Below are 26,080 nucleotides of genomic sequence, written 5' to 3'. Positions count from 1 at the left end.
ATATGCATGCGCAACACACTTACCTTCATCTCCATAAGCTGCATGACCTCGGGGAAGACCTCTATGGTGTTGGAGTGGGCGATGAGTGTGTGCATGCGTCTGAGATTCATGATGGTGGTGGGCACCGTCTTCAGCCTGTTCCCACTCAGGTCCAGCTCCTCCAGCTCCTCCAGCTTGGCCATTTTACTACAGTGAAGGAAAAGGGAGAGTCAGTGAGTATGTATGTATGTATAAGAGACAGTGAACTGTATTGTGAGGTAGACAAAGAAGCAGTTATTTGGTATGTGTGTGTGTGATGTAGCCTACATTCACTCACCTGGCAGGGAAGGTGTGCAGGTAGTTGTAGGCCATGTGTAGTACTCTGAGGTGTGTGTGTCCCGTCAGTAAGGGAACACACTTATCAGTCAGACGGTTGTTGGTGAGGTACAGTTCCTGTAGGACGCTGTTGCTCTCCTCTGATAGGCTGGAGGGAGGCAGGTGCTCCAGCTTATTGGCTGAGGCATTCAGGCAACGTAAACTGAAACAGGAAGTGAGCTCGAATGTCAGTCTTTCAACCATTAGACGTACTTTAGCAGGGATAGTAATAGCGTGTAATAACTTGTATTAACAGGTGTAATAACTTAGATTAACTAGTAAATAACTGGGGTAATAACTAAAGGACACCCATTGTCATCATGCTGTTATATTGATACAAACAACACAGATTGTACTTTATCTCAACACTACAGGCATATCATTCATTTACTTTTATTCACACCGAGTTTCATTCACTACCATGTAATCATATTCATTGTATGTTTACCATCCTATATGTAATATATATTCATAATGTTGTGTTACCTGTCAGATTTGAGGAAGAGGTTGCAGGGCAGCTCTGCCAGCTGGTTGTGTTGTACGTCCAACACCTCCAGTAATGGGCGCTCTACTCTCTCAGGCAGCTTCTGCAGGTGGTTGTGTCCTGCACTCAGCTTCCTCAGACTGCTGCTACACAGCAACCTGCCAGTAGGGGGGAGTGGAGAGACGTCAGTGTCAAACTAGTAACAACATCGCAGTCGCAATGGGTGGGACATGGGCTGCATCTCAATGGTCAGAGTAAGACAGGGAGAGAAACAGGGGCTGCATCTCAATTGTCTCAAGTGGCTTCCTCGCCTCTTCTCCTTCTCTCCAACTGTACTGACAAAGAAGTTAAGAGCGGGACAGGTGAAAGAAAATGCCTTCATATTACCTTCACTTAGTCTGTGTATTCAGATCAGTAAAGACAAAGGCGTGGAGACAAGGAAAGTATGCTTGTAAAAGATGCACCGATAAATCTTCAGAAAGAAGACACATACGTTTAGGGAATTGGCGATAAACCGACTTGTGGCTTGTGCTTAACGCAGATAAAAGACCTTCTGTGCTTACAAAGACACACAGACACACTGTCACAGTGCAGCTGGTCTGCTGGGGTGGTGTGTGCATGCGTTTCCGTGCGCGTGATGTGCGTCTAAACTGGGTCGTAACAGAAGGCATGGGATGGGGGTGGGGAAGGGATGAAGACATGAAAACAGAACATATCGGCACCTCTAGTGGAGCCTGCAGCTAAGATTCGTCATTCTGACACTTCCTGAGTAAAATATAGATCTGCAGAGGGAGATAGGGGATAGAGCGAGAGAGAGAGGGAGAGGGAACGAGAGAGAGAGAAGGAGCGAGAGAGAGAGGGCGTGAGAAAGAGAAAGAAAGAGTGGGGCGAGAGCAAGAAAGAGAGAGGGAGCAAAAGAGAGAAAGGGAGAGAGAATAATACAGTGAGAAAGACAGAAGGAAGGAATGAGCATCTGAAGTGAACTAGAGGGGGATATAAAAAGAGAAAGGATGGGATGGTGATTCATGATGATCTGGTTGATTCATGAGGATCTGGTTGATTCATGAGGATCTGGTTGATTCATGAGGATCTGGTTAATTCATGAGGATCTGGTTGATTCATGAGGATCTGGTTGATTCATGAGGATCTGGTTGATTCATGAGGATCTGGTTGATTCATGAGGATCTGGTAGATTCATGATGATCTGGTTGATTCATGAGGATCTGGTTGATTCATGAGGATCTGGTTGATTCATGAGGATCTGGTTGATTCATGAGGATCTGGTTGATTCATGGCGCTTAGAAGACTGTCCATGTGCAGGGCACACAGGCATAAGATGAAGTGTCCAGAGGGACTAAATGAGACTACTGGCTGCGTCTCAACAGTCCAAACTAGCTTCCTTTTTTCCATTCCTTGTGTCCTTCCCTCCATGATCACTGATCTGGCAGGACATGAGAGCTGGAATACACATGGTGAAAACCCATCCAGTCTTTCGAATTATCAGTGGTTACGAAGGAAAGGAGACAACAACAGGCTATTTTAGAGTATTGAGAAAGAGCCATTTGGAGAATACAGAGCGGGATTGTACAGTATCCTGTTGGACATTCTTCTAACGAATACCCCTCGCAAACACACATGGACTGGGATATTCTGTGATGATGTCAGTGATCACTGTGCAGTCGCTTGTGTTAGAAATACAAAAATGACCCAAGCCAAATCCCGTTATATTTAAAAAATATATTTTAGACAGTTTGATGAGAAGGTGTTCTTACATGATCTGTACCATAATATAGACAGAGTAAGTCTGTTTCCCCATGTTGACACTGCCTGGGACTAAGCATGCCCCTGTGAAGAAATTCTAAATCAGCGGAAGGGACAATTCCTGGTTTCCTGATAACTTTACGGAATTCATATAACGATGTGGGCTGAGAGTCGGGGCAGCAAGTACAGGGAGTGAATATTTAATACATAAACAGAACATAACACAAAACAAGAAACACTAACAGCACACAGACAAGAAACGGAAACAATACCACCTCGGGAAGGAACCAAAGGGAGTGACATAAACAGGGCAGGTAATCAAGGAGGCGATGGAGTCCAGGTGATTGTCATTAGGCGCTGACACGCGTGAAGATGGGGTAGGGTGTGCGCAATAATCAGCAGCCTGGTGACTAGAGGCCGGCGAGGGAGCACACGTGACAATTAATTAGAAAGAGAAATGTTTCTTGGGATCAAGCTAGGCATACAAATGCTCCTGTTGACTGGGCCTCCTTCAGAGCGCTAAGAACCAAATGCACAGGATTGATCAGGAAGTCCAAATCAGATTACTATTTAAATGCAGTCACAGAGAACATAAACAACTCTACCAAGTTCTGGACGCTGATCAAATCAGTGTCAGGTTCTAATGTCTTCTCTGTCCTTCCTGACCATTTAATGATGGATTCTAATGAAGTGAAGGATGAAGCAGATATTGTAGGAGTTTTTAAACAAGCACTTCATATCTGCTGGTTCCGGGCCCAGGCCTCTAATGTAAACTCTGTTACACTCAACTATGATATAGGCCCTCATGTGAACCATTTGATCTTTGAGCCTGTTTCTTATACTGAGGTCTATAAAGTACTAAAGGCAATAGACACTAAAAAGTCTACAGGTCCAGACAACCTGGATCCCTTACCTCTTAAAGATAGCAGCTGGTATTATTACTGAACCTGTGGCTCACATTTTCAACTTGAGTCTCTTGAGCAATTCCATACCCAGCATTTGGAAATCAGCTTATGTCCTCCCACTGCTAAAGGGTGGAGATCCCTCAGATGCTAATAACTATTGTTCTATCTCCAAACTCCCTATCCTGGCCAAGGTCTACGAAGCCCTAGTGAACTCAGTTAAAAAACGTCTTAATTGAAAAGAACATACTGAGCGGGGTTCAGTCTGGCTTTAGATCGGGGCGCAGCACCACAACTGCAGCTATGGCAGTGGCAAACAACATCATTAATGCACTTGATAAAAAGCACCATTGTGCTGCTCTGTTTGTTGATTCATCAAAGGAATTTGATTCAGTTGACCATGAATTGTTGCTAACTAGACTAGTAACATTGGTCTCAGTGAAGGGGAAGTAAATTGGTTTAGGAACTATCTTTCTGACAGAACACAATGTGTATATACTGACAATCACAAGTCTAGCTTTCTTAAGATTAATAGAGGTGTGCCCCAGGGTTCCATTGTAGCTCCTGTGTTGTTCTCAATTCTTTATTAATGATTTGGGAAATGGGATGCAATCAGCAAAGTTACATCTATATGCAGATGCTACAGTCATATATTCATGTGCTCCCTCTCTGGTTCAGGCTGTTGAAGAGCTCCAGACTGCTTTTCAGTCACAGCAGGCCTCCCTTTATGGTCTCAAACTGGTCTTGAATCTACAAAAAACAAAATGCATGACCTTTACCAAAGAAGGTTAGCGGTGTCACATCTGGTGGCTTATCCATTGAAAAAGTGTCATCCTACAAATACCTAGGTATATGGTTGGATGACAAGTTGTCCTTTAAAGTTCATGTGGACAATCTTGTGACGAAGCTTAAATTGAAACTGGGTTTTTCATTTTTGCAATAAGGCTTGCTTCCCGCTTATGTCTAGGAAGACGCTTGTTCAGGCCACTTTTCTCTCTGTCATTGATTACGGTGACTTGTTGTATATGCATGCAACCTCCTCCGTCTTACAGAGACTGGACTCTGTTTATCATGCAACCTCCTCTGTCTTACAGAGACTGGACTCTGTTTATCATGCAACCTCCTCCGTCTTACAGAGACTGGACTCTGTTTATCATGTAACCTCCTCCGCCTTACAGAGACTGGACTCTGTTTATCATGCAACCTCCTCTGTCTTACAGAGACTGGACTCTGTTTATCATGCAGCCTCCTCCGTCTTACAGAGACTGGACTCTGTTTATCATGCAACCTCCTCCGTCTTACAGAGACTGGACTCTGTTTATCATGCAGCCTCCTCTGTCTTACAGAGACTGGACTATGTTTATCATGCAACCTCCTCTGTCTTACAGAGACTGGACTCTGTTTATCATGCAGCCTCCTCCGTCTTACAGAGACTGGACTCTGTTTATCATGCAACCTCCTCCGTCTTACAGAGACTGGACTCTGTTTATCATGTAACCTCCTCCGCCTTACAGAGACTGGACTCTGTTTATCATGCTGCCTCCTCTGTCTTACAGAGACTGGACTCTGTTTATCATGCATCCTTGCACTTTATTACAAATGCCAAGTCACTCACCCTCCATTGCACCTTGTATCAAATGGTAGGTTGAACCTCACTTTATATGCGCAGAAAGCTACATTTGTATGTGTTCATCTACAAAGCCCTTTTGGGTAAACTCCCTCTTTACCTCTATAGACTGGTCTCCTTCACCACCAGCAGTTACCATACCTGGTCTGCTAGGTGTTGCTACTTAAAGTCCCCAGGACATTCACAGTATTAGGCAAGACTGCCTTCTCGTTTTGTGCACCAGAGGCATGGAATAGTCTACAACTCATGCTTCATCTAGATATGTTAGTGACACTGAATGAATTAACATTTTGATGGGAGACTCTGTTACAGGAGTGTAAATGCTTTTTTTTAGGCTGGATCATGTTGTTGTATTGTATTGTTGTATGTTTTCATTCTGTAAGGTATTGATTGTTGCTGCCTTCTTGGCCAGGTCTCCCTTGAAAAAGAGACTCTGGGTCTCAATGGGCTTTTCCTGGTTGAAAAAGTATTGAGCCATTGGGAGTAGACTGATCGTAGCTAGAGATAGATAGACAGGGAGACCGTAGATAAAGAGAGAGAGAGACCGTAGATAGAGACTGTAGATAGAGAGAGAGACCGTAGATAGAGAGAGAGACCGTAGATAGAGACTGTAGATAGAGAGAGAGACCGTAGATAGAGAGAGAGACCGTAGATAGAGACTGTAGATAGAGAGAGAGACCGTAGATAGAGACTGTAGATAGAGAGAGAGACCGTAGATAGAGAGAGAGACCGTAGATAGAGACTGTAGATAGAGAGAGAGACCGTAGATAGAGAGAGAGACCGTAGATAGAGACTGTAGGTGGAGAGAGACCGTAGATAGAGAGAGAGAGAGACCGTAGATAGAGATGATAGAGAGAGAGACTGGCGTTAGATAGAGAGAGAGATTTACATTTGGCAATGCTTCCCATGCCAATAAAGCCTTTTGAATTGAATTGAGAGAGAGCAAGAGAGAGCGAGAGAGCAAGAAAAACTGACCGTGCTGGGAGCTCAGTAACGAGGTTGTGGCTAATGTCCAGAACTTCTAGTTTCTTAATCTCACACAGCCACTCTGGGACGGCCTCCATACGATTCCTACAGAGAGAGAGAGGGAGAGGGAGAGAGGAGAGGCCAGGTTTGAAGAGGCTTTGTGAGTATGCTACGTTTTAGAGTGTCCGCACAGTATTTTCTGCAATGTTGAGTGATGAAGGGAAGTTGTTGGCCTCACCTGGAGATGTCCATGTAAGTGAGGGTGGAGGGCACTGGGCTGACCTCCAGCTCCCGTAGCTCTATAGAAGAGAACACATTAGAGAGCATTAAACCACCGACGGGGTGTGACGTGACGAATGGAAGCAGACGCTGTAGCTAGGTGGTGACAGAGACTGAGAATGACACTGGCAATAGAGGAGGAATTCCAGACGCAGTAGGCTCTCCCAATGTCCGTTTTGCGATATTACAACAACAAAGACGTTACTTCTAACAGCGAATGCTGTTTTTTGTCCCTGCACGTGCAATAGAACAGCAGTTATATTTCTTTACAACGACGCTGGATGATCATTTCCTCAAAACAAAAAGAAGAACCAATTCACCTGGGGCGGCCAGTGGCATTTGTTTCACCTATCGCGGATCTCAGCCTTAACCGTTAGTGTGAAAAACGCAAAACTGACCCAAGATCAGCGTCAAGGGGCAACGTCACCCTCCTACGTCCTTACAAGCACAGCAGGCACCGATGGACTCTAACTGGGGACGCAGACCCACCGTTGTTCTGTGCGTAGACGGCCTTGAGCATGGAGCCCTTGACCTTGAGGGTGGCGATGTGGTTCCTCTCACAGTGGAGGACCTCCAGGCGTGGGAACAGGGAGGCATCCAGCTCCTCCAGCCCGTTGTCACGCACATCCAGCTGGGTCACGTGTCTCAGCAGGTCTGGCTCGTCTGGAACCACCACCCGGATCTTATTCAGCCTGATGGCACAGAGGACAAAGGTTAGAAGTCATGCATAATTGGACAGTTGGCAGTATGGGCCGTAGCCTAATTAACCCTCATCAGATCAAGATCAATGTCTGTTTGGATTGAATTATTTTTTGGGGGGGGAGTTGTCAACTAAGGGGATTTTGAAATCAAATCTGATTTTACGTGAAGCGAACACATTGTTTCAATATCTACAGTCCTTCCCGAGTGGCACGGTGGTCTAAGGCACTGTATCTCAATGCAAGAGGCAACACTACAGTCCCTGGTTCGAATCCAGGTTGTATCACATTTGGCCGCGATTGGGAGTCCCATAGGGCGGCGCACAATTGGCCCAGCGACATCTGGGTTCGGCTAGTGCAGGCCGTCATTGTAAATAATAATTTGTTCTCAACTGACTTGCCTAGTTAAATAAAGGTTCAATAAATAACAAATAAGAGATGGTCTGATATCTCATATGTGTGACCAAATAAATGTACTGAGGTCTCCTCTGCTATACTTGAAATCTGACCTCAACGGCCCTGTCTCTGGGTATGCACCATCGGGGTTACTCATTAACAGCTTTACGTGCCAAATGACCTGACACTCAACACATTTCTACATATTTCTGTAAAAGACTGGAAAAAGCCGCACCGACCGACAAAAAGAACAGACCACTCCATATTCATCTCTAGCTACAATCACGTGTGATCTTTGGTCCTGGGCTTCACAACATGACACAGAGGCACTTCAGTGAATGTCCCATCGTCGTGACAGGAGTGATGTATTAACTAGACAAATAATGCTAAGTCACTCAAAGCCTGCTCTTTTCCAGGCAGGGAGAACATCGGTCTAGTAATGATTACGTGACTTTCCATGCTGATTCTGTTTAGCCCGGTTCTGTTCCATGCTGACTCTGTTTAGCCTGGTTCTGTTCCATGCTGACTCTGTTTAGCCTGGTTCTGTTCCATGCTGACTCTGTTTAGCCTGGTTCTGTTCCATGCTGACTCTGTTTAGCCTGGTTCTGTTCCATGCTGACTCTGTTTAGCCTGGTTCTGTTCCATGCTGACTCTGTTTAGCCTGGTTCTGTTCCATGCTGACTCTGTTTAGCCTGGTTCTGTTCCATGCTGACTCTGTTTAGCCTGGTTCTGTTCCATGCTGACTCTGTTTAGCCTGGTTCTGTTCCAGGCTGACTCTGTTTAGCCTGGTTCGGTTCCACTCTTTTTCTCTGTTTAGCCTGGTTGTCTTCCTTGCCGACTTTCTGTTCAGCCTGGTTCTGTTCCCTGCCGACTTTCTGTTCAGCCTGGTTCTGTTCCATACAGTTTAGTGTAGTTTCCTCTCACTGTTTGAGTTTTGCAATCGAGAGATAGGTCCAGTCAAACGTGTCCGGCCGGCAACACCCATGTGTCTACACATGCGCTGGATTATAAACATTCTGTGATTGGATTGTGACCAACATCAGTGAGATTGAATGTTTCCCGCCAGGTGTTTAGACATGATTACGGCTAGGTGTAGACTGTGTTCAGATCAGAAGAATGGACAAAACACGCATGGCGTTCATTGGGTGAACGAGTTGCATGCATCTGCCATTACTGTACATGCAATGGGAAAAAAACGGGACACCCAATGTTTTGGCCTGGGTGCAAAGCTTGACGTCTGCTTGTAATGAGGACACTCTGACTGGATTACAAAATGTTTCTTTATCACGATCTGTAGAATCGAATCGAGCTTGTCTGCCCGTTTCTCTGTCTCCGTCCGTCTATCTATCTGTCTATCTATATCTGTCTCTCTGCGTACCGTAGGTCGACGTGTTTGACTCGGAGCAGTCTGAAGCTCTGCAGCACCAGCGTGTCCAGGCTATTGCCAGCCATACACAGCCTCTCCATGGACACCAGACGCTCTAGCACCTGGGGCACGTGGGTAAACTGGTTGAAGGACAGGCCCAGGTAGCCCAGTCTCTGGAGTGAGCCCAGCTCACTGGGTAACTCACTCAGACAGTTACCGTCTAGGAGAAACGTCTGCAGGCTGAAGAGAGAGAGAGAGAGGGAGAGAAATAGAGGGAGAGAGAGGAGGGTGAGCATGATGTGAGAAGACAGCATCTTAACTTTGTGTGAAAAAACACGCTGACATTTCACTGTTATCTTAAGAATCCCTGTCTAATGGGTGGTGATCAAGTACAATCAAAAGAGCTACATTACAAACAGCCGAGTCCCTTTTTCAACGATGTCATTCTCCACATTCTGATACTAAGGTCTTTCCCTCTACAACCAGGAGGTGGCAGTAGTAGCATTGAGGCTCAGTGGGCATACTGAGGAATTCACAGGCTGCATTCCAGATCCTTCCATTAGAGGAGAGGAGAGGTGCTCAGCTGCTGCGAGGAAGCAGACATCACCTCATCACAGCTTCTCTCTCCCGTCCTAAAGTATCACCCCACGTGAACTACTATCAGTTTCCCTACCAGCTCAGTCTGCATTCACTTCAGGTTACCATCAGATCGTCAGACGATCATCTGAAATGTTAAACATATTTAATATATCTATGATATTTCAGAATCTATCCAATGGTCTCCTGTGTCTGGAGAAGGTGGATAGAAACTAACACTAACCACTGATACTTCATGTTGAAGGTTAGGGTCGCGGGTGAGGTCATCTGATCCTAGAACTGTGGTTAAGAGCAACCTTCGACCTCTCTGTCCCTCTCTATATGCCCATTGACCCCTCGCATGCATCCCAAATAGCACCCTATTTCCTATGACGTGCACTACTTTTGACCAGAGCCTCTGGGGGGAAAAAGTAGTACACAATATATGGAATAGAGCCCTACAGTGGTGATGTAATAATACCCATAAAACCTAGCGGTCATAGGGGATTTTAGAAACACTTCAAATAAGGGCTGTGTTTCGTGTAGGCTTACCCCTTATAGGAAAAATGAATGGTGGAAATACGATTGGAACCATTTCCCTGTTTTGACCGCTAGGTTTTATGGGTATTAACACTCATACTGTAGTACTCTATAGGGTGCCATTGACCCCTAGACACTTTCTGGTCTTACTTGGTCATGGATCCCACAGCTTGGCCCACGTTGGTCAGATAGTTACAGCTGAGGTTGACCTCGGTGAGGGTGGGGATGTCACAGATGACCACGGGGAACTGACCCAGCTGGTTGTTAGACAGGTTGAGGCTACGCAGACGAGAGAACCTGAGAGAGGGAGCAGAGGGAGGAGAGAGAGGGGGGTTGTGAGTAGTATATTTAAGCAATAAGGCCCGAGGAGATGTGGTATATGGCCAATATACCACGACTAAGGGCTGTTCTTAGGCATCATGCAATATACCCTTAGCCGCCGTGGTATATTGGTAATCCCCAGAGGAGCCTTAATGCTATTATAAACTGGTTACCGATGTAATTAGAGCAGTAAAAATAAATGTTTTGTCATACCCATGGTATACGGTCTGATATACCACGGCTTTCAGCCAATCATCACTCAGGGCTCGAACCACCCAGTTTATAATATGTATTATGTAGTTTGTTGGTTCAAGAGTAGTGTGCTGCTGTGCCCATGTAACCACACTGTTAGAAGAGTAACTGCACTCTGTTAGAATGCTCCCAAAGTTTAAAACAAGCGTCAAAAGACTATGGGACTTTCTCTGACCTTTTCTGTTCCTCTGTCATACTGTGGTAAAATGTTAAATATCACACATCTGTGATATTGTGAAGTTAGCAAAGTCAGTGGTCTGACTCAACAGTCAAAATGAAAATACAAATACATTGTCATGTAGAGGAAACAGGCAGTGTGTGTTGTCAGTAGCAACACCAGAGGCTAGTGGCATTTGGCTTTGTGTCTTATGGTTCAGCAGTGACCTTCAGTCAAGTCACCCTTACAGGGGAAAGGGGACAGGAGAGAGGTGGATGGCACACGGCCCCACAACTCCTGGGCCGATTGCCATGTTAGCGTCAAAGCTGATAACCTCACAAACAAGTCTGCTGGCTTTTAGTCTGGCAATGCTTTGAATCGATCACACGTACACACGCAAACACACACACACGCACGCACGCACGCACGCACGCACGCACGCACGCACGCACACAGCCAGTTCAGCCAGCCTCTTCATCATGTGTTATTAGAAAAAGGGAAGCTAGATGACAGGGCCATTTAATTCCAGCTGAGGTAGGGAGGGAGGCGTCCTCCTGGAGGAGCTGAACGAGACAAGGAGGCCGGGACAACCCTGTGCTCCTGTAGATCACCAGCTCAAATCTGCTGACTAACACCACATACCCCCCCTCTCTGCTCCCCTCTGTCTTTCTCTCCCGCTCTCCATCTCGCTGCATCTCTCTATCTGTCCGCCGCCCCCCCCCCCCCCCCCCCCCCCCCAGATTAGCCAGATTAGCTCTAGAGAGTGATGTGCCAATCAAATATGGGTAATCAGGTGTGTAGGATACTAGCCCCTCCCCTAATCCCATAATGCAATGCTCTATTACAAAGGTCATCACACAGGGAGGGGCTGGATCTGGTTCCGTGCATATGTTTAAACCTTTGACCCCGTCCGTGTATTATCATATTTATAATGCTGCCTAAAAGTATTGAAGGACGAGAGTGGGAGGTGTGAGAGAGCGAGAAAGAAAGAGGGAGGTAGGGAGGGGGAGAAAGAGAGGAGGAGGTAGGGAGGTGGAGAAAGAGAGAAAGAGGGAGGTAGGGAGGGGGAGAAAGAGAGGAGGAGGTAGGGAGGTAGGGAGGGGGAGAAAGAGAGGAGGAGGTAGGGAGGTAGGGAGGGGGAGAAAGAGAGGAGGAGGTAGGGAGGGGGAGAAAGAGAGGAGGAGGTAGGGAGGTAGGGAGGGGGAGAAAGAGAGGAGGAGGTAGGGAGGTAGGGAGGGGGAGAAAGAGAGGAGGAGGTAGGGAGGGGGAGAAAGAGAGGAGGAGGTAGGGAGGTAGGGAGGGGGAGAAAGAGAGGAGGAGGTAGGGAGGTAGGGAGGGGGAGAAAGAGAGGAGGAGGTAGGGAGGGGGAGAAAGAGAGGAGGAGGTAGGGAGGTAGGGAGGGGGAGAAAGAGAGGAGGAGGTAGGGAGGTAGGGAGGGGGAGAAAGAGAGGAGGAGGTAGGGAGGTAGGGAGGGGGAGAAAGAGAGGAGGAGGTAGGGAGGTAGGGAGGGGGAGAAAGAGAGGAGGAGGTAGGGAGGTAGGGAGGGGGAGAAAGAGAGGAGGAGGTAGGGAGGTAGGGAGGGGGAGAAAGAGAGGAGGAACACCACTTGGAAAAATACTAAATAGTCAGATGCCATGGTATGACGGAAACCCAGTGTTTATAGGGAAACAAAAAGGGAGACAAACCAGGCTTCCAACCTTTTTATGCGAGTAAAGTAAATGTCGGATTCAAAAATGTCACAGCAGGCCTGATGGAAACAGAACGTTTGTCCGTAAACTTTCAAAATGTCGGCAAAACAAAATACGCTAGACAAGGTGGGATCTTTTTGTGTCGGTAAAATTAATTATGCGAGAAATGGTGGTGGAAACGCCTTTTTGGGTAAATATTGATATCATTGCAATCATATTGAAGTAAACTTAGTCACGCAATGATATGTTGTTTGGTCCTCCCACTACGACGCGGGAAAGCAATGCCGTTTACTAGGCTACAGATTCTATAAATGATGATGAACTTCACAGGATGGTGAAAGTACAGGGTGATGAGCTTGATGCCCCTTTCAATAAACATCAAGGGTCTAATTCTGGTGACATGCTGATTGATGCTTGGCTGACATTTGACAAATAAAACTAATCTTGCTATTTTGTCCATAATAATCTCATCAGGTAGGCTATACCCACACTGTACCTGCCAGCTGTTGGCTAGAGGTACGTGCCAAGACCAGAGTGGCACATTTTAATTATTTTATTTGATTTATTTCACCTTTATTTAACCAGGTAAGCTAGTTGAGAGCAAGTTCTCATTTACAGCTGCGACCTGGCCAAGATAAAGCAAAGCAGTGCGACACAGACAACAACATAGAGTTACACATGGAAAGTCTATATACAGTGTGTGCAAATGGCGTGAGGAGGTAAGGCAATAAATAGGCCATAGTAGCGAAGTAATTACAATTGAGCAAATTAACACTGAAGTGATAGATGAGCAGATGATGATGTGCAAGTAGAAATACTGGAGTGCAAAAATGCAGAAACTGCAGTAAATAAAAACAATATGGTGATGAGGTAGGTAGATTGGGTGGGCCATTTACCAATGGGCTATGTACAGGTGCAGCGATCGGTTAGCTGCTCAGATAGCTGACATTGACTATATAACGCAACATTTTTCGTTACAATCAATCAATCAAATGTATTTTCAGCAGATGTTACAAAGTGCTTATACAGAAACCCAGCCTAAAACCCCAAACAGCAAGCAATGCAGATGTAGAAGCACGGGGGCTAGCAAAAACTCTCTAGAAAGGAAGGAACCTAGAGAGGAAGCAGGCTCTGAAGGGTGGCCAGTCCTCTTCTGGCTGGGCCGGGTGGAGATTATAAGAGTACATGGCCATTAAGGCCAGATCGTTCTTCAAGATGTTCAAACGTTCATAGATGACCAGCAGGGTCAAATAATAATCACAGTGGTTGTAGAGGGTGCAACAGGTCAGCACCTCAGGAATAAATGTGTAGAGTTGAAAATGCGATGGAAACCCATTTAACTTGTAGTTTTTATTCAATACATGGGAATTTCACTGCAAAAGTTATTTTGATGTGCACTACGTCATCACGCACAGCCTTTAATCAACAAGTCACTTTGGTGGAAACATCGCTGGTGGGAAAATGCGCATATTGTTTCTATGCAGATTTTTAGAATACTTGCATGAAAATCTGTCGCCAAGTGGATGGAAACCTAGCTCCTCACACACTCTCTCTCTCAGGAAAAATTTGTGTCTGAACACACACACAAACCTGAGCCAATACACATTGTGACATGCTCACAGACACGGTGAGAGCTGAGGAGTCTAGACTAGGCCATGTTGTTCTCTCTCTCGCTCTCTCTTTCCCCCTCTTCTCTTTCCCCCCCTCTCTCTCGCTCTCTTTTCCCCTCTCTCTTTCCCGGTCTCTTTCCCCCTCTCTCTCTCTCTCTTTCCCCCCCTCTCTCTCGCTCTCTCTTCCCCTCTCTTTCCCCCTCTCTCTTTCCCCCCCTCTCTCTCGCTCTCTCTTCCCCCCTCTCTCTCTCTCTCTCTCTCCCCCCCCTCTCTCTCGCTCTCTCTTTCCCTGTCTCTTTCCCCCCCTCTCTCTCTCTCTTCCCCCCCCCCTCTCTCTCTCTCTCTTTCCCCCCCTCTCTCTCGCTCTCTTTGCCCCTCTCTCTTTCCCCCTCTCTCTCTCTCTCTCTTCCCCTCTCTCTTTCCCTGTCTCTTTCCCCCCCTCTCTCTCTCTCTCTTTCCCCCCCTCTCTCTCTCGCTCTCTCTTCCCCTCTCTCTTTCCCTGTCTCTATCCACCCCCTCTCTCTCGCTCAGCCAATAACACTTTAAATACGAGTGACCCAACTAATGTAGTTAATACTCATTAGTACATTGTGTGAGTCTGATGCCCAGCAGGGATGCTCTGTAGCAATTAAACCCAAATACATAAACAACCTCCATATCACATCATATCCTTTTATCTCCAAACTAGCAGCTTTTCATCGGTCATGTCCGTCTTTTGAATTCAGATTATCCCCTGCATTAGCCAGGATATAGAATATGAAAAGGCCAAAGCCTCGTATAATGTTGACGGTCCTGGCACATGTTCAGACAGGATCAGACGAGCACATGCACACACTACTCTAATCTGCAGTGATCAAGATTCTGTATGCCCTAATTCTGCCTTCAACCAGCCTCTCTGTCTGTCTCACACAGACACACAAACAACCCAATATTCTCTCTCACGCACACATACAATCCCCCACTCTAGTCCTCGCTCTCTCTCTATCATCATAGACTACAAGGACACTAATATACATACACACTTGCACGTGCAGTTAAATGACAAATCATCTTCTGAATTTCTAAGACAGGCTGTGACAGGCGTGAGCGCGCACACACACACACACACACACACACACACACACACACACACACACACACACACACACACACACACACACACACACACACACACACACACACACACACACACACACACACACACACACACAAACACACACACACACACACACACACACACACACACACAGTGTATAGTACATCTTGGCTATGTGCTTTAATCTGGGGCCAGATGGTGCCCACTGAGCAGTACTGAGAGGGAGAGTGAGGGAGCCAGGCCATATTAAAAGCCTCCCTGCAGAGGCAGACAGGTCTGGGCTACCCTACTAGACTCCATCCACTCCGACTGTCCAGGTCAACTCAACTAGGCCCTGTCCTGATCCTGCCCAACTCTTTTTGACCAACCCAGCTCAGGCCAGCCTTACCCTGCTCAGCTCTGCTAGACCTGGTCCTAAGCAGCTCAAGTCTGCCCAACCAAAGACTACTGACACTGCCTTTCCCACTAACTGACACTACCCCATTCATGCATCTTAAGCCCAGCACTATTCTGCCAAGTCCACTCCAATCTAGGCTAGTTCAGTCTAGTCTAGCCCAGTCCAGCCCTACCCTAATTGTGACCCAGTCCAACTCTTTACTAAGCCAACCAAGCCAAACCATGCCATGCTCAGATCTGTCCAGGCAGAGCAACTTAACCAGGCCAAGCCCACCCCACCCTACCCCTTCTTGAGACCCAACCCATCCCATATCATTCCAGCCCTGAGTGTCCAGTTCCCCTGGATGGTACCACCTACCTCTGTAGCTGGTGTAGACGGTGGTCTGTGGGGAGGAAGTTGTGTTTGAGGTTGAGGTGGGTGAGGTCCTGGCTGTAGAAGAGGTTGGGAGGCAGCTGCTCCAGACTGCAGCACGACAAGTCCACAGAGTTGATCCTCTGGGACACCATCTGACCCACCGGGGGAGGGGAGAGAAAGGGGAAACCTGGTGTCAAACATAATTATCCCGACTCCGCTGGGATGTGTGTGTGACTGGGGGGGGATTGTGCATTTGTGGGAGGATTGTGTGTGTGTGTGTGGCCTAGGGCGGTTATTAACAGGTCATCGATAGGTCAGGCGTTTTAAGATTAGAAAGGCAGGAAGTCAACCATGAGTGAGACAGGGCAGGACATAACAGGCCACCTCATGTTATTTACTGTATATCTCCCGTATATCTACTGTATATTTACTGTTATCTGTCATAGCATGACTGAACACTTAGTCCAGTTCCACTATACTCTCCTTACCACTATACTCTCCTTACCACTATACTCTCCTTGCCACTATACTCTCCTTACCACTATACTATCCGTACCACTATACTCTCCTTACCACTATAATCTCCTTACCACTTTAATCTCCTTACCACTATACTCTCCTTGCCACTATACTCTCCTTACCACTATACTATCCGTACCACTATACTCGCCTTACCACTATAATCTCCGTACCACTATACTCTCCTTGCCCCTATACTCTCCTTACCACTATACTCTCCTTACCACTATACTCGCCTTACTACTATAATCTCCTTACCACTATACTCTCCTTGCCCCTATACTCTCCTTACCACTATACTCTCCTTACTACTATAATCTCCTTACTACTACACTCCCCTTGCTGCTATACTCCCCGTACCACCATCCTATCCGTACTACTATACTCTCCTTACAACTATACTCTCCTTACCACTATACTCTCCTTACCACCATACTCTCCTTACTACTATACTCTCCGTACTGTACTCGCCACTGTACTATCCACTGTACTCTCCAGTTCACTATACTATCCTTACTATATTCTCCTTACTATATTCTCCTTACTATACTCTCCAGTTACACTATTCTGTCCTTACTATACTATCCTTACTATACTCTCCAGTTACACTATTCTGTCCTTACTATACTCTCCTTACTATACTCTCCAGTTACACTATACTGTCCTTACTATACTCTCCTTACTACTATACTCTCCGTACTGTACTCACCACTGTACTATCCACTGTACTCTCCAGTTCACTATACTATCCTTACTATATTCTCCTTACTATACTCTCCAGTTACACTATACTGTCCTTACTATACTCTCCTTACTATACTCTCCAGTTACACTATACTGTCCTTACTATACTCTCCTTACTACTATACTCTCCGTACTGTACTCGCCACTGTACTATCCACTGTACTCTCCAGTTACACTATTCTGTTTCCCAACTCCAGTCCTCAAGTACCCCCAACAGCACACCGTGTAGCCCCGGACAAACACACCTGATTGAACTCAAAGAGGGCTTGATGATTAGTCAACAAGTTGAATCAGGTGTGTTTGTCCGGGGATTCTCAATAAAAATGTGTGGTGATGGGGTCAATTGAGCACTGGGGATGGGAAACACTGCTCTACTTTACTCTCCTTACTGCTATATTCTCCTTAATATACTCTCTACTATATGATCCAGTTCCACTATACTCTCCTTACTACTGTACTTTACAATACTTCCCTTACTGAACACGGTTAACTAGCTACTCTCCAGTCCTTGACTACTGCTCATGCCACTCCTCCTCCCAGTCCTACAGTAGGTTCTATTCTGAGTGTTCCCCTGGGCTTCCATGACACGCTCGTCCCTGATAATATTTATAAAATTGGTTTCCTGGCTTTGGCCTACTTCAGGATGAGAGAGAGGAGAGTGAGTGAGTGAGTGAGTGAGTGAGAGTTTGTGTGAGTGAGAGCGAGAGAGAGAGAGAAAGTGTGAGAGAGAGAGAGAGAGAGAGAGAGAGAGAGAGAGAGAGAGAGAGAGAGAGAGAGAGAGAGAGGAGAGAGAGAGAGAGAGAGAGAGAGAGAGAGAGAGAGAGAGAGAGAGAGAGAGAGAGAGAGAGAGAGCGAGAGAGAGAGAGAGAGAGAGAGAGAGAGAGAGAGAGAGAGAGAGAGCTACTGTTTCACCCCGAACTGTACTCCTCTGCACAAATAACAAATACACACTGATGTACCTTGGCTGCGTGTCGGTGCCAGCGCAGGTGTTCTGTGAAGCTGTCAAAGCTGACGTAGTAGGTCTGGCTCTGGGGCCCTGCTGAGCTGAACGCCAGGCAGTGGCTATGCTTCTTCACCTCCTCCACCTGCACACACACACACACACACACACACACACACACACACACACACACACACACACACACACACACACACACACACACACACACACACACACACACACACACACACACACACACACACACACACACACACACCCCACGTTAGGCCAAGAGACAGCATTAACAAACACACACCTTCAGTTCACACCTCCAGGGTAAGTCACACATTCAAGATAACCATTGTCGGAAAACAAATCGCCAGTTAGACACGACAACGACAACACACACGCCTTCAGGGTCAGACAAACAAGATAAACAAACCTGTAGGGCTATTGACTGAACAAATATCGATTGCGTACAGAAAACACACATAACCTATAGGAAAAGAATAACACATACAGCATCCAGGGACTTTTTCAGTACACAACACAGTCCCTGTTTTTAAATGGCGTCCATGTTACAGGCCATGGTCAATTTAGTGACGTCATCAGCACGGGCTGCAAGGTTCAGATGGTCATATTAAAAGGGCCTCAGGCTGCAATTTACGGGTCAAGCGTCAACATAGACATACACGAACACGCACATACAGTTATGAACGCACGCTGCGGAGATGTATGGGAATCTAGAGATCTAGAGGTCGTGTCTTGACATGACATGATATTTGAGCTGCGGATGCGGTGGGATGTGGGGAGTCACAGTCCTTTATATGCCTAGATATAGTATGTGGCAGGCTGATAGAAAGACCCTTTCAGGAGTGCCCTTAGGGCTTATTCAATGGGCCTATCTGTCCTTCCCTGCTGCAGATACACAGCCATAAAGCCATAAAGGGATAATAGTCATAAACCAAAGGCTCTCTCCCTAACTTCCTTTTTGGAATGTGAAATCCCAAGCCAGAAAATGTATTCGTGAGGATCCAGCCTGAACTAGGCAGAACCACGATAAGACTTTTAAATTGGAGGACAAAGTGAATAAAGGCCAACAGTCCATTTAGGGTATAGAATACTTGATGTGGAGAAAGCAGATATGATATAAGGATGTTGGAAGAGTAAACATGGATTTGCAACGATGACTTATTGGCCCTTCACCAGGACTCTGTCACAGAGTTGATTATTAAAGACTGTTGATTTAGCTCTGTGATTACACACTGATTAGACGGAGTCAAGAACGAAGACAAATGGAAATGGAAAGCTGGTGAGTAAAGTAAGGTTTGTAAAGTAAAGAGTAAAGTAAGTTTTGTGGATGCCACATTGGTGTCATAGAATTAGAATGAACTTTGCGATTTTTCTAACTGGCGTGGGTACTCTCAATATGGCTGCCGGTTCAGCCGTCACAAAACATTGTCAGTAGTGTCAGTAACAGCAGTCTTGTCAGTAACAGCAGTCCTGTGTCTTACTGTACCTTTCCTCCGATGAGGGGCAGGATGTGCATCTTGCCCGTGTGGCTGTCTTTGACGGAGGAGACAATGAGGCAGGTGCCACAAAGGATCACCTGGCGTCTGGTCCAGCGGTTGACTGGCAGCTGGAGTTTCCCTTTGCGGACATTATACGTCCCCGACAGTTGCACGCGTTCCGAGCTCTCGATGCTGTGGGGCTTTCCTGGAACACACACAAGGAGAGGGAGAGAGAGTTAGCATAGTTAACATCCAGCTAATAACACAATGGGAGGGGGATACAGTTAACATCGTTAGAATCCAGCTAACTCAACACACAGAAGAGAGGGAGCGAGAGTTAGCATAGTTAGCATTCAGCTAACTCAACACACAGAAGAGAGGGAGCGAGAGTTAGCATAGTTAGCATTCAGCTAACTCAACACACAGAGGAGAGGGAGCGAGAGTTAGCATAGTTAGCATTCAGCTAACTCAACACACAGAGGAGAGGGAGCGAGAATTAGCATAGTTAGCATTCAGCTAACTCAACACAGGGCCAGTAGCACAGAGACCTGTATCCTGGCCATGAATCTATTAACCCAAAGCTAATCAAGTGACATAGTAATTGTGTATTACTATAAAGCAGATAATAATGATAATTTTGTTTATTTGCATATTGTACATACAGTATATTGTCAACCCTGAGAGATATGAATAATTAAATAGCGTAGCAGCCTAGCGCTCAGCACCCAGTCAAATCAATGCTGTGTTAGCATAAGCGCTAAACAGTCACAGTCAGCACTGATGCCGCACTCTGTTAGCATACGGCGCTGAATAGCTTTTAGCATAGCATTAAACACAACACTGATAGTCAGATAATAGATTCGGAACTAATTCAACACTAATTTGTTATGGCATTCTTTGAGCTGTCTTTATTCCCTTATTCACCCATCGGTTCATCTCCTCTGTGACGTGTTCCCTCGTTCTCTCCGTTACCCTGCCAAATGGCTTGTTTATCAAGTTGTTCTGTCAATCAGTCTACCCATCTGTCTTTTCTGTCTCTCCAAGACATCCACCTGCTCTCCATCTTGAAAACTGGCCTGCCAACTCTCTCGCTCTCTCACATTCTTCTCCACTTGCATGTGCCTCTCTGTTCTTCTCCTATCTATCTATCTATGAACGGAATCTCTGCCTACCTGTACAGTTGTTTGTCTTTTATTATTCATGTGTCCACCATGTGTGCTAGGCCAAGACCCTACGCCAAAGCATCTGATGTAGAACACATGTGGAATGGACAGGACCCCGGGCCATAGAAAATGACTCACATATTACTGTAGACGACAGTTAATCACTCCTGCCCTCTACATCTCTCCCATCCACTCCACACTGGGTTTATGAGGGAGAAGGAGCTGCTGCCGGTAGTATAGAAGGGTATGGTAAGTACACATGCGGACAGGAAACAATCCCAGGTCAGAGAGATACAGGTAACTTCCAAAATAATGGAAACACTTGAGTAAATGAGGGATAAATAAATGAAAATACAAAGTATATTGAAAGTAGGTGCTTCCACACAGTAGTGTGCAATTAACATCCCATCATGCTTAGGGTCTTGTATAAAAATACCCAGTTAATACCTTGGCTAGAAGAGATCTCACCCACTGGGCACATACTTCTGATTTACATGGTTGAGTTGTTAACTAACCGTGAGTTAATTAAGCAATTAACATCCCATCATGCTTAGGGTCATGTATAAAAATGCTGGGGTAGGCCATCATTTTGGCTACCATGGCTATGCTCCCATAGGAGAGGGTACGAGTGGTCACTGAATGGTTTGATGAGCATGAAAAGCATGTAAACCATATGCCATCGTTTTCCACCACCATCAACAAAACCCCAAATTATGGAATTTCTTGTGGAAGAATGGTGTCCATCGCTGCTATAGTTTCAGACACTTGTAGAATCTGTGCCAAGGTGCACTGAAGCTGTTCTGGCGGCCCAACACCGCATTAAGAGACTTTATGTTGGCGTTTACCTTATTTCATCAGTTATGTAACCCACTGTAAACCACTCCTCCATCTCTCCCATTCACTCCAACCCAGACAGGGATAGAGAGAGAGCTGGTGGCGTAGTACTATGGGGTAAGTACTAAGTACCAGGACAAGCTCTTACAGCTTTGAATAATTCAACACAGGTCTCTTACATGCTGACTGTTAGACTAACACGAGAGAATGCTGTATGACACATGGCCCAGAGCTAACACTTTTAGCATCGCTTTAAAACTCCCCCAACTAGAGAACACTACACACAAGTTACCTACTCTATTGTAGGGAGCTTACAACCTAGCGACCGCCTCAAGAGGTTTGGATCTCTAGGGTTGTAGGGTTGACAGTTGCAAAGTCCCAGGTTCAAGCCCCGGTCAGGACCAAGGTACCCTCAAAAGATTATCGCCACTGAGCAAATTTCAGGTCTGCTGAGCGCAAAGTGTGGTGTTCAATGTAGGTCTACATTCCATGAGACTTATGGAAAAAAACATGCAGGGATTGACATTAACCTGTTTAGCCACTTGTCCTTCAGATAAGGTGACTGAAAATGTTGTTGTGTTGTTTGACGCAAGAAACCACTTCCCATACCATTATTACAGAGAATCAGACAAATTATGCTACACTCTGCCTATTGGCTACTTAGCTGATTCAAGCCTGTCTCAAAATACAACACTGCCCCTTTAAGACAAAATACATTTCTTTACTTGACTCTCTTTTCAAAGATGTCGAGAAATGTACACGTTTTGTGCTCTTCTAGAAAGCAATCACTCCCCTATTGCTGACTACAAAGGATCTATAACTGGGCTAATAATTCACTAACTAGCAAAGGATATTAACAAAATGTTTACACGTGGCTACACGCAGCTCTCACTTTGATCTCAAAACAAGCGCATCTACTCACGACCGCTCATGCTGTAAACACAGTCCAGTTCAAAGTAAATGGCACAGATCCATATACGCCAATGGTCTATTTGCATATAGGCCTACTGCAGCTCTGATTGGTTATGTCACACCGGTCTGTGTAAAGTACGGCTGAGTACTGTGTGTCAATGCACTTGGCAGCAGCTAATGGAGATCCATAATACATACAAATGCAATAGAATCCTACTCCGATTCATTCTGCCTCCAACAAAATCTCTTGCATAGTTCGTTTTGTTTCGGTATGTTGCATTGAAAGTGGCTAATATTGCATTGATTCGATCACAATTGCCACTGTGAAGGGAAATGTTGATAGTGTTAACAGGGAAAACTCTAGAACAGTGGTCACCAACCTTTTCTGAGTCAAGATCACATTGTCAAAATGCAAGCCGAGATCTTTTATTTTTTTATTTTTTTACACGACTTAAAAAAACATTAACCAATTAAAAACAGTACTGTAGCAATGAGGTTTGTGCAGTAAGCTATATCCCCAATACATTATCACCGCAAATTGGCTTTGCTTGAATTGCCCTGCCAATGAATGCATTGCTGTTTGGGCCATTTAAAAAATATATATATATATTTTTTTAAATGAGGAAGGTTATATGATCACACCGGTAATGATTGAGCATATATTTAAATAATGTGCTTTTTCTTTATTGTTTACTGATGGTGCCTGCGTCTGATGGTCAGTCTCAGCGGAGGGAGAGCGCAGCAGACTGAGGGTCCACCTCTCAACATCCCTTTCGTCCACTGACCAAAAAGGGACACAGTCTTCCAGCTGATGGTGAAACTCGAGTCGCACTGCATTATTTCTGCCTCTTGCACAAATTCATGTTGTTACTCCTCTGACCAGAGAAAGTGAAATATCCCTTGATATTAAAAAAGACCCAAGCCGCTAATAATAACAACGCAAGCCTGTAGATACACTTTCACCGCTTGTTGTAGCGCTGAGTGGAAATAGGAAGATCGCGCATTTTATGGCTTATAAAAGTGTTGAATATAAAGTATTGTAATGACCCGGCTGGGTCATTAAAGAGAAAAGAGACAGACTCCAGGTGTACAGGTCAGAACACAGGTTTATTCCTAAACTGGGCTATTGTTCAGGCCACAGCCCACGCCGCTAATGCCGAACGTACACAATTATACATGTCGAGTTAAGGTCACTCTCCAAGGAACAGATCAAGGCCCGAACAGAAGAGAGAGATATGAGACACTCATCCCTCTTTATGCATTTCCAAATCCCGCGGGATTACCCATCATACCCCCCCAACCTTTCCATCTGTCCTGACATATTTAACCCCTGCTAGTAGCCATGAGAACCATAACACACCCACAAACACAGAACACAATACCGGGTCGTTACATAGCCCCCCCCTTTCTAAACCCTAGCCCCTAGGGTTACACAACAAAATCCTTAAAACGACCCGGAGGTCGCATCAGTCTCTTGGGCCTCCCCGTGACTCTCCCCGGTGAACCCCCAGAACACTCCTCTGCCCCAATGTCATTTCCAGCGCCCTCCGAAGAAGCAGCCCCCTCCCCAGGCTCAGGTTGCGCTAGAGTCCCCTCGTTAGACTGTTCCCGTGGGCTCACATCAGAGACCGCACTCCCATTCCCTACCGTTTTCCTCCCTCTGTAGGGTGCCAATCGATCCCGGTGGACCACCACCTTCCTGCTCCGTGGAGGGACCTCCACCCGGTACGTCACCTCCCCCACTCTCTCTATCACCAGACACGGCCCCACCCATGCACTGTCCAGCTTTGGGCACCGCCCCTTCTTGCGCGTGGGGTTTTGAAGCCACACACATTCTCCCGCTCCAAAGTGCCTCCCCCTAGCGCGCGAGTCGTAGTGGCGCTTTTGGCGCAACCCTGCGTTCTCGAGTTGCTCTCTTGCGAAGGTGTGAGCCGCTTCTAACCGGTTCTGCAGACGACACACATAGTCCGGGCCAGGCAAAACCCGGTCGCCACTATCAGGAGGGTGGCCAAACGTCAGTTCGGCTGGGGTGCGCAACTCACGACCTAACATTAGTAGTGCTGGGGAGCACGCAGTCGATTCTTGAACAGCCGACCTACACGCCATAAGAATAAACGGTAAGTGGGTGTCCCAATCTCTCTGGTGTTTTGAGGTAACGATGGCCAGCTGCTGTGCTAATGTTCTGTTGAATCTTTCCACCAACCCATCACTCTGGGGGTGAAGCGGAGTAGTGCGCGTCTTCTCCGCGCCTAACCGTCTACACAACTCTGTGAACACCCGTGACTCGAAGTTTCTCCCCTGGTCGCTGTGAATAGACTGTGGCACCCCGAACCGGCTGATTATTCCCCCCACCAACGCATCAGCTACTGTCCCCGCCTCCTGGTCTGGGAGAGCGTAAGCCTCCGGCCACTTGGTGAAGTAGTCCATAGCGGTTAGAATCCACCTGTTACCGCTGTCTGTGGTTGGAAACGGCCCTACTATGTCTACCCCCAGTCTCTCCATGGGCTCCCCTACTGGGAATTGTTGTAGGAGGGCGTGTGACTGACCTGGAGGTCCTTTTTTAGCAGCACACTCATCGCACTGCCTACAAAAGTCCTCAACATCCCTCCTGTGCCTGGCCCAATAGAAGCCTTTACGCATGCGCTTTAACGTTTTGGAGACCCCAAAATGCCCTGCGCCTACTCCCCCATGAAGCTGCTGTAACACGCTCCCCTGCAGCCTTTTGGGCACCACTACCTGCCACGTAATTTCTCCAGTCGCTGGCTTTTTCCACCCCCTCTGGAGCACTCCCTCAGCCACTCTAAGGACTGTGAATTTAGCCCACAGTCCTTTGGTGACTGGTGATAGAGGGGCTACGTCCCCCCACGGCGGTCGTCTTCTCTCTTCCACCCACCGCAGCACAGGACGCAGCTCTGCGTCCTCCTCCTGGCGACGCCTCCACTCCCCAACATCCACAGCCTCAAGCTCCCGGCACTCTGTCACACTCAGCTGACTCACCGTGGCGGTGACTCCCTCCTCCCTGCACAGTTCTCTCTCTCGCTCCACCCGTTTGGCGCAGTACCCACAGCCATCCTCAGCACACGGGCGGCGGGACAAGGCGTCTGCATTGCTGTGGCGAAGGCCGGCTCTGTGCTCCACCTGGAAGTCGTAGGGTTGTAGCTCCTCCAGCCAGCGGGCAATCTGACCCTCTGGCTCCTTGAAGGAGAGAAGCCACTGCAGGGCGGAGTGATCCGTCCGGACCACAAACGGCAGGCCCCCCAGGTAGTACTTGAAATGGCGTACTGCTGCCACGACAGCCAAAAGCTCTCTCCTTGTCACGCAGTAGCGTTTTTCAGCCTTATCAAAAGTCCTGCTGTAATAAGCTACTACGTGTTCCCCATCAGGACCCCGCTGAGCCAGCACAGCCCCCAACCCCTCATTGCTTGCGTCGGTGTCCAGGATGAACGGACGGTTCGGGTCTGGTGAGGCCAGGACAGGGGCCTCCATCAGGGCCCGTTTGAGGGCCTCAAACGCCCGCTGGTGCTCTTCGGTCCACTGAAAAACAGTGTCCTCCTTGAGTAGCTGGTTCAAAGGAGCCGCTACCCCCGCAAACCCCTTCACAAACCTACGATAGTAGGATGCCAGCCCCAGGAA

General features: G+C 46.8%; 1 protein-coding gene across 1 annotated transcript in view; it reads right to left on the bottom strand.

Annotated features, from left to right (window-relative positions):
- LOC129823637 (PH domain leucine-rich repeat protein phosphatase 1-like) overlaps positions 1-26,080 on the bottom strand; it is an 87,236-nt gene that overhangs the window by 7,521 nt on the left and 53,635 nt on the right. Inside the window, exons 2-12 of the mRNA XM_055882499.1 lie at positions 19,547-19,743; positions 18,047-18,172; positions 15,828-15,976; positions 10,100-10,246; positions 8,846-9,073; positions 6,863-7,065; positions 6,333-6,393; positions 6,104-6,199; positions 841-996; positions 317-517; positions 24-186 (exon numbers count right to left, since the gene is read on the bottom strand). Coding sequence (XP_055738474.1) covers positions 24-186; positions 317-517; positions 841-996; positions 6,104-6,199; positions 6,333-6,393; positions 6,863-7,065; positions 8,846-9,073; positions 10,100-10,246; positions 15,828-15,976; positions 18,047-18,172; positions 19,547-19,743 — 1,727 coding nt within the window. The remainder of the gene's footprint in view (positions 1-23; positions 187-316; positions 518-840; positions 997-6,103; positions 6,200-6,332; positions 6,394-6,862; positions 7,066-8,845; positions 9,074-10,099; positions 10,247-15,827; positions 15,977-18,046; positions 18,173-19,546; positions 19,744-26,080) is intronic.

This window comes from Salvelinus fontinalis, chromosome 26 (genome assembly GCF_029448725.1).
Source record: "Salvelinus fontinalis isolate EN_2023a chromosome 26, ASM2944872v1, whole genome shotgun sequence".
In the NCBI taxonomy this organism is placed as follows: domain Eukaryota; kingdom Metazoa; phylum Chordata; class Actinopteri; order Salmoniformes; family Salmonidae; genus Salvelinus; species Salvelinus fontinalis.
Note: the sequence above shows the minus strand (reverse complement) of the source record. Positions and strands in the feature narration are given on the sequence as shown.